Source organism: Nipponia nippon, unplaced genomic scaffold, assembly GCF_047370975.1.
Source record: "Nipponia nippon isolate SJK-2023a ecotype South Korea unplaced genomic scaffold, ASM4737097v1 scaffold_2, whole genome shotgun sequence".
Taxonomy (NCBI): Eukaryota; Metazoa; Chordata; class Aves; order Pelecaniformes; family Threskiornithidae; genus Nipponia; species Nipponia nippon.
In genome coordinates, this window is record NW_028262336.1 from 6,877,745 (window position 1) to 6,893,123 (window position 15,379).

General features: G+C 42.0%; 1 protein-coding gene across 4 annotated transcripts in view; it reads right to left on the bottom strand.

The window, feature by feature from the left end:
* The window catches only part of GRAMD1C (GRAM domain containing 1C), a 55,458-nt gene that overhangs the window by 30,546 nt on the left and 9,533 nt on the right, over window positions 1–15,379 (bottom strand). For 3 of the 4 annotated variants that reach the window (XM_087757245.1, XM_087757246.1, XM_087757249.1), the window contains exons 3-4: window positions 5,329–5,413; window positions 1,410–1,513 (exon numbers count right to left, since the gene is read on the bottom strand). In XM_087757245.1, the coding sequence (XP_087613371.1) occupies window positions 1,410–1,513; window positions 5,329–5,413 (189 nt within the window). Of the gene's footprint in view, window positions 1–1,409; window positions 1,514–5,328; window positions 5,414–11,213; window positions 11,357–15,379 lie in introns of those variants that run through there. The other variant, XM_087757248.1, reaches the window with a different exon arrangement.

Consider the following 15,379-nt stretch of genomic DNA (forward strand, 5'->3'; position numbering starts at 1 on the left):
ACTATCTTGTCTCTGTCATCTCACAGAAGTTTACAGTCTAGTCCATTTTCACAGAGGTTTATTTGCAGTTCAGACACTGCAAGGAAACCTTCCTGCTTGGGTGTGTTTGCCTTGCATATAAGTACTTGAAAATGTTTCTGTTTAGAAGAGCACGGTCTGAGTGGCTGCAACAAGCCATTTCCACTCAGCCTACCCCCTTCCCTTGAAGGTAAGGCTGTGCTGCTGTCCAGCTTGGAGAAAGGAAGAACAGTCGCATCTTGCTTTTTCCTGCGTGTGCAGAACGCCCTCCACTTACTCCCTCTGTCTGCATCAACACAGCCTGCTAAGGAGATCCCAAAACTTGGCTCTACCATCGCAGCTGATGAGCTCAGATTGCCTTAAGACATCACTCTGCTAGGCAAGCAGGAACAAGTTACCAGGATGTATGCTGTTCTAGCTGAAAATCAGTCTTTGCATAGTTCATATATTCAAGGGTGTCATTTCAAAGGGATTTTTTTTTTTTTTAATCTCAAGTCTACAATAAGAAACATTCAATCATCAAATCCATCTGATGAAATTAAGCTTGGTTTTCAGTTAAGCATTTCTATACCCCCTCTTTGTCTTAAGGACACGAGCTATTGGTTGGCTGTCACGTGTACTTCAGAGCACACATCGCAGAATCTAAGATATTAACTTAAGGTATGAGCAGTCTCACAGCTGCAGAACATCTTGACACGCCTCCATCACCTATTAACCAGGTTACCTTCCCTTTCTCATCCACTGCCTCATGCTATTTCTACAGCAGATGCAACAACTGCTTCAATGAAAAATTTTAACTCATTAACCTAATTTGACAGAAATAGAGGGCCAACATGTCACAACTATCTCCTTTTGCTTCCACTGTTCAAAACTACAGACCACAATATGAGAACTTGCAGAGGTCGTTTATAGATTCTCTTTGGCTATTCTTAGATGCTGATACTTACATGCGAGACTAAACCAAGTTAAGGTTCAATGCTGGAGAGTTCTTGAACAGGGCAAGACCATATACTTGACTATACGTATCACGCTCCTGGTCTTACAGGAGAACATTACGTGTTACATCCCTTTATAAGGCAACTCTCCTTGGTAAGGAGAGGCAAATAGGCATCCAGAAATGTCAAGGATCAACTTCCGCATAACTCCTGAACTCCTTCCTACGCTGAATGACTGACTGAGCAGGCTCACTTCAGCATTCAGATGTCTCCAATGCTACTCTCGTTTTATGGAGCAACAGATCTGCATTTCCACTCAGGGATGCAGGCTCTTTCTTTTCAGTGCAAAAGTTACTAGCGTGAGATTGACAGGATAAGATTTGTTTGAGGGACTCCTATATCCTGATAGTACAGGACAAAGAAGAGGTGGGATTCAAGCGAGCAAAGAGATCTTACTGTGGTCTCCCATCGGAAAATATTGCTGTGGAAACAGAGCCAGTTTTCAGAGAGATACAAGCGTCCTTGCAGCAGGATATCCTTCTGGAGTGCACAGGCGTAATCTACGTATAGAAAGCAAGAGCAAGTTTACTCACTTATTGCAGCTCAGTTGACCCAAACCTGTTAACTTAAAATGAGATAGGGGTATTACAATACAAACAAAAAGCTCTTTCTTTCACACTTCAAGAGTCTGTGAAGGCAGACTTGCACTGGGTTGCATCCAGACCATTGTTCTGGGAACGCCCCAGTGCCAGAGTTGATGGAAGTATCTGTGTGAGGACAGCACTCCACGTATCGACCCCCTGTGCATTATCCTATATTTTCAGAGGAGAGGTATCAGGCAAGATCAGGAATACATGGGAGAAGTATTCATAAGTCAAACTTCAAAGCACCTAAACAACAGAATACACAAACATTTTATAGTATAACAGATTATACTGTCAACTCCTACATAATGGTACTTCATATGTTGTATTAAAATAATCGTTTTCCACTAAACAGATCCTATCACTGGCTAGAACTATCTGCAGAGTGAGACACCAAAAGGCAGCTTGAAGCTATTTGGTTCTTCAGGCAGGGGATATTTTCAGAAGCTTACTGTCACTTTCATTACGATACTGCCTCTGGCTGAAACATCCCTACCGAGAAACAGATTTCATCTAGAATGCAATTACCCATCATCAGACACCTGCTAATTAAGAAGAGCAGAGGATCTGGTTGCACTTTTTAAAAACCTCTTTGAGAAAACTTTCATAATTTCAGAGCCTGAAGATTCAAACAAGAGGAATTTTCAGAAGTACGACTGCTAGAAAGTTAAGACAGACAGGCCCCTTTTGGAAGCTCCAACCTAAAGAAGGTTACCTTATGTATAGAATGCACCTACTCATGCAGGATGTCAATGATTTTAACTTTAGAGGTATCAAAGAGTTTTGTTATTTTGAAAAGCATTGTATCCGGTATTGTCTGAGCCAGAATTTTGATTTTGTGTACGACAAGACAACAAATATAGCTCTTGTTCAAATATCAAGGGGTTCAGGAGTCCCTCACGATCCTAGCTTCAAGGTAAGTCTGCATCTACAGAAGCTTTTATTATGATTTTGAAAATTGTCTTGGGTTTTCCCCTCAAATAACCAAGTGGAAATAAAGTTTCTTGCAACAAGCATGAGGCATGTATACAAGCCCTGGAAGGCATAACTGCAAACAGAATTACATGAACTTAAAGAAATCCAAACCAGTAAGTTGTAAGTAAGTGCATGTTTAAAGAGAAGTCAGATACCAAAATGCTGGGAGAGCAGGGAGAAGGAAGGCAGCAGGAGCTTGAGGTTAAGGACCTGAGGAAAGCATTACCAAGAAGTTTGCATCCGATTTCTATGTTTAGGGGAAGGAGAGGGACTCAGACCTATAAATACTGGAGCACTGGGCAAACAATAAGCAACACCAATATATCAATATCAAATATAATATCAAAACAAAAGGGAAAGATTAGCATGTCTCCTTCTAAGTTTTCAGATACAGTAATTTAAGATGCTGCTTGTAAACAACATTTCCAGACAAAGTACAGTTAGTGGCACTCCTTTAAACTCCCATTTCAAAAGTCTGAGTCATTTCTGTTTCATTATAAGAAAATAATTATATTTCATGTAATCTTTATATACAGTGCTCATTACAGTGGAATAGTAACTTTTTTTTTTTTTAAACAGCTAAGTTAAGAACAGGACCAGTTACAGTTCTTCTGAACAGCAGCAATTAATTGCTTCTTTGAGCACTGTAAAGCCTGTGATAGGTTTCTCTGCATCAAGCAAAGGAAGAGCTCTTTGCCTGGAGGACGCAAAAAGTCCTTCCAAAGGAGCACTGCTTTTTATGGGGTAAAAAAAAAAAAAAAAATGTATATAAAGTAATGACTTTGCTTCTGATGGAGCAGGTGCTACATTGTTAAGATTAACCCATTACTAAATCTTTCTTCAAGTCCTTGGCAGTCTGTTCATCGAAACTATGCTTCAGAGTTTGCTCCATGGCTTTCGACATCAATCCTGTATAAGGAGAAACATCAAAACAACGCTTTGAAGTAATATCCTTTTCTTCTGTTTACTTCTGTACTGAACTCAAGTATTTTAAAAATGCAGAAGGCATTTCAGAGGACAACTACCTCCTTCTGAGGCTGGAAAAGGACGCAGGGATTTAACTGTTTCTGTGCAAGTGAAAGGTCTAATTTCTCTTCCATTAACCTGGAAGGAACTCGGCATGCTGCAAGCATATACTGACAGCATCTCACTATTCGCTTCCTTAAAGGTTGCGTAAGATGAGAAATGAACTTTAAACAGTCGCAATGCCCCATTTGTATAAAAACAACACCTAATTCTTGGACAGTGTATTTGTTACACAATGCTTGGGCAGCACAGGCAGGCTTACCTGGAAGGCAAGGGATGAAAGAGGGAATAAGGTGCATCACTGCACGCAAAGGAGGCAGGTTTATACACTTCCCTTCTTTGGATTTTGCAGTGGAGCAAAACAGAGAGTCAGAGCTCAAAAGGAACATTTCAGTGCCAAGAAGTTATGCACCATAGTTTGATATTCTCTGCCGCTTGCTTCTCACCCCTCCCACCCCACGCACTTATCAACTCTGCTCTCCCAGCTGAGCTGTACTTCTGTGCCTGCACCCATGTCACCAGCCGATGGTAGAGGCATACAGGCCTGTGAAAAGCCTCTGCTCAAGCATGAGCCAACCCACAACTAACAGATTTGCACAGCACAGCACCAGGTAACGTACTTCATGCTCAGTACTAGCCTGGGCAGTACTACAGCTGCACAGACCAGCGTGGGGCATAAAATGTTTTTATCTGCCCTCAATATGCCATGTTGACAAATCCATCCAAGCGCACAGCATTGTAAGTCAGGATAAAATAAAGACTGGTTTGTGTTTTCCAATGATCTCCTATGATGGCTGATGGGAATGACACACTTAAATACTGAATTTTATGTCCTCATACCACATAGCTGGCATTTGTCTCTGAAAAAAGAGTCTTAAATGACAATCACCCACTGTGTCACTCAATCCCAGCAGTCACATTAATCAAGGTGCCTAGGGCAAGGGTCTAAGTTTAGTTCCAGGGAGCAAGGGAAAAGCTTCTACTAAGGATGATCTTAACAGGGTCACTGAAGCAACATCCCTTACCTTTGTATCCAAGTCCCAAACCATTACAACTATGGAGTCATTCCCTCCTCCCCCAGCATCTACCACAACTGACCCGGCCATAACTAGTTGCCTCTTTAAAGTAAGAGAGAGAACTCAGACACTCACAGGATAGAAAATAAATGGTTATGACACTGCAAGAGGTACCAAGCTGGTTGCCCGTGGTGGAAAGAACATAAAACAAATTAAATGCTCTCAGGATTTAACTCTACCTCTGTTCTCACACTTGCATCGCGCAAGCCCATCAATGCACAGATGTTGAGCTTATGTGCTCAGTGACCCTGACCCTGCATAGTGATCTTTCTTTCCAGCTTGTCAGCTAACAGCTGTCAGACAGTCACATCTCCACTGCTGTCAGGAAGGGTTTTCTCTAAAAACCCACTAAAAAGTAACTGTAGGAAAAGACATTAAGAGGCTCCCACCCCGCATCTAGATGAACTGGAGGATTCTGTATCCTCTCCTTCACTTCTCAACCCCCGAAAAGAATCTGTCTTTTTTCACAAAGCAGGCAGTACAGGAGAAGATTATGGACCTGACTTTCCCTGAAGGTATTTGATGCCAGTTCAGAGACAGAATAGGAAGGTATCAGTTGTAGTTAGAATTTGCCATAAAAAAACCACCTTGGCACTGCTGCAATCTGGAGTTATTAGCCAGAAGACAAGCACTTTTGGTGTGACTACATCTTACCTACTATGAGTCTCTCAGAGTCCGGCAGATGAGAAAACTGTCTCTTGAATTCCTCGCTCCTATATTTGTAAGTGGAACTTGAGAGCTGCAACAAAGAACGGTAAAAGGTTAAGCAAACAGATTTATTTTCAGCCATCAACTGTCTTCATACTGGATGTGTAATTTTATCTTGAAGAACAAATGAACATCAAAAGAGCAATGAAGAATAGGTGGTATCTAAATGTGATTATCTCTGTAACTTTATGCTTGCTTACATAAGAGTGTGCTTCCAGTATTTAGGATAGGATGGACCAAGCTGTTCCCTGTGACAGGCCAGATGCCAATTACAAGGCATTACAATTGTATGATGGCAACCTACTCCACTCATAAGGACGTGAGAGCCCCTAATTCTTCTAGCACAGACTAAATGAAGAGGCAGCAAGGCCACAACACAGAAGGTGACAGAGCAGATCAAGTCCTCGTGCAGGCCACTAGCTGGACACAAAGAGGGAACCTAGAACACCAATTTCTAATTGGAGTATCACTTTGGGAATACTACAATGCAGTGGATTTTTTGCCAGTTGCTATAATTAAACCTGTAGGAATAAAGGCCAAAGTTTCCTCCAGTAAACACAAATAGCAGCACCACCATCACCTCTTCATTTCCTGTCCTGTTCTTCATTTCACTCCGTATTTAAAAAGATCATTGTCTATGGTCCATTTAAGATTCAAATTGGGTGGCAAACTCACAGCCAAGAAGATGAACCTTGATAGACTTTAACTCCTTATTCTTACAAACGAACGCCCCTGCTCCCATTCAAATAAAGAGCTTCAGCATGTTCTCCAGAAACGATTCTGTTGCAAAAGCCCTGTTTTTCATTCTGCAGTAATAACAAGGCCATATTTTTTTTTCTGAACAGATGTTGACCACTTATTTTAGGGGCTGTCCTAACTGAGGCAATGACTCAGCTGGACTACAGCTAAGACAGGAAGAAGTCACTTCCAAGTGTTACCAAAACCAGGTATAAATATACTATAAAGGCTTCTTTTACACCCTTTTTTTTGTTAACCTTTCTAAACACATTAAGCACGTGGCTGCTATTCTCTCCTTGAGCACCTGTATTACTCCGAAACTTGACATTCACCATTAAACCCATCTCCACCATAAGATCAGTGGCTATTTACATTTAAGGTGGAGGAAGAAAGAAGAAAGGAGGCAAAGAACCACTTTTGATTGTACGACCTTGCAGCATGTTTACTAAAAAACCACGCAGTTTTAGCACGCTCCTGCAGTATGTCAGTTGGTCGCTACCCTTTCATTATGCCTGTGCTTGTTGTCAAAACAATCCCAGACAAAGACAGACTTATCTTCAGCTTGAGGGTCTTTTAATAAACTAGCACCAATAGTGCCCCCACCTCATCAAGATTCTCACATTTTGCTATTTTCCACAGAAGAGATTCCTGCTTCTTGCAGTTCAAAAGTTCCCTGAACACCACCCTACGCGCACACCTCCCTGTGATGGTCTGTCATCTACCTATACTTGAGAATTAAGGTCTTCAGCCACAAGAACACCTAAGTGCTACTTCAAGGTCAGGTGTTTAAGTGCATATAACACAGGAGAGGGCAAAGTCACCCTGACTCAGTTCAGCTTTATAAAAACATGTTAGTGTTACCTTCTATTACCGTCAATAAAAAAGTCTTTCTGTCTGACCACTGGTGAGTACATATTTGCTGTCCACTAATATTCTGAGCATTACAACGTAAAAAGGCAGGGAGGGAGACAGACAAAATACGTCCATCCCTACCCTCCTGAGAGAAGTAAGCATGAAAGCTTCAGGTGCAACTAACAGGACAACATGTTTGACATCTTCTAAGCTGTATGCTTCCCGTTATATTTCAGCTATTTCTGAGATTATAAAAGTAATATTCTTGGAGAGCATGTCATCTACTGAAGCAGATAGGCTATGGGTTCTTGGCCCTGCCACATCGTGCCCTGAAACGCACGCTTTTAACTGATCATCTGAAACAGGCATCCAATGACTGCAGTACTTTCAAGAAATGGAGTTCTTCGCAATTACTCTGGGAAGAGGCATGGAGAAGAATGAAAAGCTAACTCGGATCTGTAAACCTGCCACCTGCAGTTCCAGAGACCCTACGGTTTACACCGTCGTACCTCAATGGACTGAAGTCTGAGCTTGTGAGGACAGCTCTAACATACGAGGGGAAGAAAGAACCGGTCTGCCATGAGACCAAAAGAAAGCTCACAGTCTTCAAACCTGATTTACAAAGTCATGATGTAAGAAGCCATGCTTTTAAGGCGGGAAGTACTTTCTCAAACACACTGTATACAGATAAGAGGTAAGAGCTACAAGGAATTTAAGCATTTTTGTGGTTCTAAGGCAAGAGGAATCAGGAAGAGAACAGGAACATTACAGTATCACAGACACATTTTAGTGCCTGAATCAGCCAGTTCAACAGCTCCAAGAATCCAAACTCAAGATATCTTGAGTTTTACTTAGAAATGGAATTTCTCTAGAGCACAAAACCTGCTATAGCTTGCCTGAGAAACCCTTGCTGGCATTTAAAAGTGTTCTTTGTCACAAGTAACAAACAGGCTATGAGAAATCCTCTTATTAATTGTAGATTTCTACTGAGCTCTTACGACATTTATGAAGAGCCAGCTCTGAATCTTTATCTAATCAGCAGAAAAAAGTGAGCACACTGAAGCTTTTTAACCTTATCTTTTTCTTACTTTGTATGAAAACTTAGAGATCTAATTATTACACGCTCAGTATGTGGCTTGGTGATTAAGAGATCACTCAATGGACTTGGGAAACAATAGGGGCAATATTAACACTATTGGCACGAGCAATTTCCTTAAAGTGAGGAAAATAAGACATTTCCATTTATATGAATACAGTGCCTCTCAATCACCATTATAATATCCAAGACGTGGCAGCATTTGAGGCAGGTTGCCACCTCTGGGTTACAAAACTTACCATCAAATATCAAAAGAAGAAAGGCATAAATTAGGCTGTAGTATGACATTTAAGAGATGAAAACAGAAACTCATTTTTAACACATGCACATTTCTAAGTTTAATTATAAGTCATCAGGCAAACACTTTGCCTAAGGATAATCTTAGGCATTTATGGGTATGCTATATTTAATGACTAAGGAAATTATTAAGTCCAACCAACAACATATTAGCATTCTTTATCTGAAGCCACAAAATATAGCAGAAACCTGTAAAATAGGATAAGCAGAAAAACCTCTTCAGCCTCATCCAGAAAGTTTTACAGAAGACATTTCTGCAAGAACCAGACACTACCTGAAGACACATAACCAAGTGATTCTCATACTTTGTTTAGAAATGGACCAGAGTCCAACTATATAAAGTCATGTTCCAGAAAAAAATATGTTAACTTAAATAGGACTGAGTTATTTATATGATAGAAGCCTGTTAAAAAAAAAAACAAACAACAAAACAGCTTCCCTTCACATTTACATCTTCAAAGTGCGGACACTGCAAATAATTTGAGCCGTTTAGCAGACCGCAGAGGAAAAGTAAGCTACGCTTTCTCCCAAGAGTACAGCAAAAATGCTAATCATTAGGAAATTATTTGATTGCACGTATAACTAAGCATGCAAATAGTCAATCAGCCTCAGCAGAACTAAACATTTGCTAACGACAGTAATTATTTTGCATTTGCTTTGTTAGTGTTTTCTCCTTGTTTTGAGACACCACAAAAACCACGTTACCTAACAATTTGCATTCCATAATTTTAACATGCAGCTATGAATACAAACAGCTGAGAACACAGGTAAGCTGACCTCACCAGTACAGTAACACAACTCTGATGTCACCTCATTTTAACACACACACGTGCCTCCCGCTGAGCTTCAGTCTTGGCATCAGTTACCGTCAAATGCATGGGGTCCCAGAATCAGACAAGCCTATAAGCAAGCTGCCCGACTTACTCCCCGCTGATGCTCAGAGGCCTCGCTTAAGCATCAAAACATGGCCAATGAGACTCATGGCTTTGCTCCTCGGTCTACAAGCAACCAAATCCACACCGCTATCTCTACATCCCACTTTAAAGACCACCTGAAGCACTGTTCCCCGAAGACGGAAGAGCTTGACTTCTAATTTCCTATGAAGTTTCTAGACATGGTCGAAAACAAATTTGGAGATATTAGTAAGGTTAGGATGAAAGTACTTTTCAATCCTACACTAGCACATTAAAACAAACATTAAATATCCTGGCAAAAATTGTTGCCTTTCTACTGAAGAATGCATTGTTTTCCTCCCTCTTCAAATTCATCTAAAATCCTGCTTCACATCAGGAGAAAGAAAAAGGAAACAGCCTCCAGAAGAACAACACACCGTCAGAGAGGAGTTTGATTTTATGCAAAAAGACTACTTTAGACTACAAGTATTCTTGAAACTTATCTGGTAAGGGAAAAATAAAAAAAAAAAAAAAAACACACAAAAACAAACCAACACCCTACTTTCAGTGACTCTAAAGCCTCACTAGGCTAGGAGAGAGCTAAGTTAACAGCCCTGAACAAAAGCCTCGTTTAGCAGTATAAGGCAGGGAAACTTAAGACTTCACATACTCCAAACAGATTCAGGCAGACTTATCATGGCACACTGAGATGATGGTCTCTCTCCTGAGGCTACCTGTAAAATGTGCCAAGTCTGACAAACCTTTCCATCAGAGAAATGTTGATCCCACTGCAGCCATTTCTTCAGTCCAGAAAAGTTCATTATGACAATCTAATCTATAGTGCACAAGCCACAGCTATCCCGCAATTTAGCTCCTGCTTTAAAACCAGAGCCGTGATGACCAAATTTCCCTTCGGGAAAGAAAAAAAAAAATAAAAAAATACATTTTACCTTCTTAAATTAAAAGCCACCACTGATGGAAAAATCCATCCTAGCTATGGATAGTTCATCTAGTGGTCTGTTGGTTAATCTTATCTTCACTTTGCAAATTATTTTTGGACTGTGAGCGAGTTACCCCATATCTTCTTTTGGGGTAGGGATTAAGCTTCTCAAATCTATTGGCAAAACCGTTTTTTTTCAGACATTCTCATGGCTTTTCTGAATCTCCTCCTATTTTCAATGTGCTTCTTGAGAGCTAGACGCAGCCTTGCAGGAGTCACTGCAAATAAATCCGACTCACATTTGCTTTTAGGCACAGAATCACAGTGGAGGCTCATGTCCACGTGACTACCAGTCTCCCTTATCTTTTCACAGTTCTAGGGCACAGTTTTCCATTTCTTCTGAAAACAAGCACAAGGATGGGGTTTGAAAGCGTCACACTTGTTCTCTGTTTACCCTGTCACAAGCAAACAGTCCAGATCCACTCTGTTAAGTGATTTATTTTAACTAACCATTCCTCGACAGAATCACATAAAAATTTGGGCTTAGAAGTAACTTTCAATTATTGAGTACTCATAAGCTTTACTAGGAGTCACTTACTGTTCGTTTTTTTCTCTTGAAGCACAAAAACATTAAACTTGCACAGGGAAAGAACCACTCACAGGACCTGAAGAGCAACACCACCTTACTTAAGGTGACTTAGGGTGCTGCGTACAGTACACTGTGCACTTTGGGACTGGGTGTGTACAGAGTGCCCACTTCTGTTTTTTTAAATAAGGAGCTATTTGATCACACCTGATGATCCACAGAGTTGTATTTAATTCATACGTCATACGAGGCATGTCAACCAATAAAAAAAGAAAGAAAAACAAGCAACTGTTGCCAGGGTCGGCTCAGCTGTTTTATTCCCTAGGAGCCTGCTTTCCAAAAGTTCCCATGCTCTCAAGGAAATGGAAACAAGCTCATAGCCACAGTGGGAGGGGGAAGAGTTTAAGAAGCCAGGACTATTTTACTTACATTCATTATAAGCTCTTCTTTATTCACCCTTAACTTCTCTGGAGAGGGGAGTCTCATAAGCACAGGGCGCTCTTCCAGCGGGCCACTGGCAGGCACAGGGCTGTGCACTAGGGTCATTACGTCCCCTTCTGTGGCCCAGCCCCCCTCTTATTTGCAGAGGCTGAAGGAGAAACAGATTTTAACATTTCTTAGTGACTGAGCAGAAAACAAACCAATGGCAGTTCTCCTTCAGTGGCGTCCGTGTACAGGCAGAGCGGCAGCCAGTAAGAATTTTGGTGCAGCTCTGTCTTTCTTCTGTTGGAAATGCAGCATGTAAAATTTCAAGGAAGGAATATTAAAACATAGGTCATGAGCAAATACTCAAGCTACTCTATTTTCTAGGGGTTTCTTTGTTCGTCCAGGGTTTTTGCGGTTTGTTTGTTTGTTGGGGTTCTTTTTGGTTTGTTTGTTTGTTTTGTGGTTTGTTTGTTTTTTTTAAATCCTATGAGATCCCATAAACAAGGCTAAAGACAGAGTCCCTAGTACCCCTGAAATGAGCGTTACTAGTAACTCGTTCTCACAGATGCATGGGCAGGCACACTAAAAACATTAGACAGACTATTATTTACCACTAACACCAGTAGCCTCCAAAGATCCACGTAGGAAGAAACTCTTCAGAACTATTTCATTATGGAGAGCTTCTGAAATATCGGATGCCCACTTACAAAGTATTTGCCACCCAGAGTCATGAAACTGAATTAGGTACTTCCTAAAGGGAGTCTGCTCCTATTTATTTTAAAGACTGGGTCTAGCACAATCGAAAGCACTGTGTTCCACAGCACCTCAACAGTAGGCCAGCCCTCACCAGCTCCACTGTGGACATCCGTCTCACCAAGCCATCACTGACCCGGCACGTGGTAAGACCGTGCTTTTCTGAAAAGTACTTCTGGTCGACTACTGACCAGGGAGGTCTGTATCACAACTGTTTACCCCACGGTGCGACGTGAACTACGGCTGAACTGGAATCCTGCTCACAGAAGGCCTGGCCATCTCCTGCACCTCACCAGCCACCTTGTCCTTCCAAGGGTAGGAAAGAAGGTCTCGTACTTGAGCTTTGCCTATATAAGTACAAATATCAAATCATGGTGGAGCCGGCTTGGAAAACAGCCTACAAAATCCACAAGCAAAGTTGTCACAATTACAATTTTGACAGACAAGAAAATTTAGCATCATATGAAATACTGGGAACTATGCTGCTAACATCAGGTTATATAATTAGAAATAGAACAAAAGTAACACTTTTTTGTGAATAATTTTTAAATTTGGCTTCTTTCCCAAGCAGGAAGAAAACCCAAAGACTTAATGCTTTAAAAGATGAAAGATGTAAAGTTCTCCAAAGAAATACCTTTAAGTTGCACAACCAGCTAAAGATTTTTTTTTTCCCTAATGTTCATTAGAAAAACAGTAGAAAAGATCTGGAAGAATTTTGTAATACAGTATTTCAGTTTCAAACATGTGAGGACCTCTCCCAAATTTCTCTCAAGATCCCACCAGAATTAGCTCAATTTCACAAGCCATTACGTTTCATTGAAATAGGGTTCAGCTGAAGCTATTCCAACAAGGTCTACATTTAACCTCGCAGAGCTCTATTCTCCACTCAATGGAAGTGCAATTTAACTACACGTTACCAGATGACAGCTCAGGATACAGTTTTTGTAAGTACCCTCTATCAAGAGGGAACAGCACCTACTGAATATGCATCTTACAAACACAGGAGGAAATACACTTCAAGCATACAAAAAACCAAGCCTGCTGGGAACACACTACAGCTGAGAGGGCCTTCTTATCAATGATAAGAAAACCTCTTGTCATTAGTAGTATTATAAACTTTTCCCTGAAAAAAAATAGTTTGGATTGAGAATATCCCCTGCTTATTCTGAAGCAATTGCTTTGTAGTATTCAGTACTTTCTCCAAATAAGCGTTCTAAAGCATTTTTTAATGGTGAAGTCAATGTACTTTTGTAAGAACTCTGAGTTGGATATAAAATCTCAAGTTTGACATGTACAGTGAGGAGCAAAGCATATGCTCCATTTCAGAAATAAAACTGACTGAGGCATGAAGCTAATGTAAAGTCAGAAGACACACACCCCCTACACATACCTCCTCCTCTAGCTGCCTGCAGCCTGTTCCAACCCATGCAAATCTGTGGCCAACCCTCAGGCAGCCTCTACGGCTCCCCCCTCGCTCACCCACTTGCTCCGAGCTGGTGCTGGACACCATCCAGCAGAGCTAGCTAGCGTTCTGCCAGCCTCTGCTTGCGCGCCAGCTTGGAAAACAGGCTGAAACACACTAGCCCTGCAGAACATGCACACAAATGCTGCAGCAAGCGGTCAAAGAAAACTTAAGGGCGGGGGGGGAGGGGGGGGGGGAGGGCGTAGAGCTGCCCAGCTCCAATCTAAAAATCACTATTATCTAAACAGATTTTGGGAGGCAGACTGCAGTAGCATAGGTCATTTCAAGTTCACAGAAGTCCCAAAGGGGAGAGCTGAGGAAAGCACCATCACCAGGGAAACACCAGCTTGGAAAGGAGCACTCAATGCCCAGCGCTCCTCCTCTCTGTGTCACTGAAGGCTACAGCCCATGCACTGACTGCGCACCATGCTTAAAGATAAAAGTACATCTACACCTGGTAACTCTGTGTGGACCCAAATCTACTCTCACACAAGGCTTGACCATTGTCTGCTTTATCAGTCAAGCCCTTGCTAAGAGACCTCCTCAGTCTGCGCTCCAGAGCGGGGAGGGGAGGAGATCAGGGCATGCTTCACGCACGTCCAAGCTCCCAAAATGAGTACGCTACCATCCACCCCTTCACCAGCCGCCCAGAGCTCAGTTCTTCGTAGGCACAGAGCAGAGACTTTGAGATAAGGGAGACAGGACTTTGCATGCCCGTCAGACCTCTCTGCCTGCTGTGAAAACAGCAGGCACACATCTACTCTGCTTTCTTTGTGCTGTCTGTCCCCTTCCATCTGTCCTACCCAGGACCTGTCTGCTGCATTTCTACAAGTAACTAAGTGAAGTCAGGCTCCAACTGCAGTTTGTGTAGGGGACGGTTCTGGAAGCGAGGAGGACTACCTCGGAAACAGCAGACTGCCTACGAGCTTCACCTCGCACAGACCAGGAACCACTACAGCAGCGAGGGGCTGTGGAGCCCCTCTTTGCTGGCACCACCCACCCATCCCCAGCTGCAAGACGGGGTCCTTAGAAGTTATCACAGCACACATACGGTTTCAGAGCTAGAGGAGAAGAGGCAGGTGTCTATGCTGCATCCACCTCGCTCACTGAGGGCCCAGCCTCCTACACATCGGATCCCCTTGGGTACTTGGCTGAAGATAGAGCTAATGACTCACTCAACAGCGGGGAAGAGAGATCCCTCTCCTAGCACAGCCCTGCTGAGGAAGCGGAAAGAAGAAAACAGAAAAATGCATTTCAAAGCATTTTAATCACCCATATAATCAGATTGAAATCTGAATGCCTGAAAGGAGAAGATAAATATGGCCCCACTGTGTCCAATTACAGTCATTTTGCCAGCCACAGCTGCTCTAGGATTAAGTGGTTGTCATTGTGCACCTCGCTGGGTGGTGGCGCTTTAGATGGCCCGCAGTTCTGTTGTCAAGATCAGCTACATATGTAAACAGCAGGAACTAGTTTCACCAGAAAAACAGGCAACTCTTCTGCTTTCCCAAAGGCAAAGCCAGGATACATCACAGGGAATCTGTGTGCTGAAAGAGCAGCAAGGTATTGTGAGGCAAATCTATATAGAAAAATATTCATTGGCGATTTCTTTCCATCAGAAAGACAGTAAGAGGACTCCAGGCGATCTCAGAAAGGCCCTGCCAAAGCCTGGGTACCAGTGTGACTCAGGCCTCAGAAGCAGAGGAGCATTAAGTGATTTAAGTGCATTTCCTGTGTATAAGATAACGCCACCTTCAGCTGATTGAACACCTCAGTCTGGAAGTATGCAATTAGCAATAAGGCTGATAATTTCAGTTTCAAATACAATTATTTATATAACTGCTACCAAGTACCTCTGAGTTTGGGTGAAACAAACATTTAAATTTTAAATAAGAAAGTTAAGCAAAAAGTTCAAGAGATTTGGACACTCCCACAGAAAAACAATCTTCCCCAA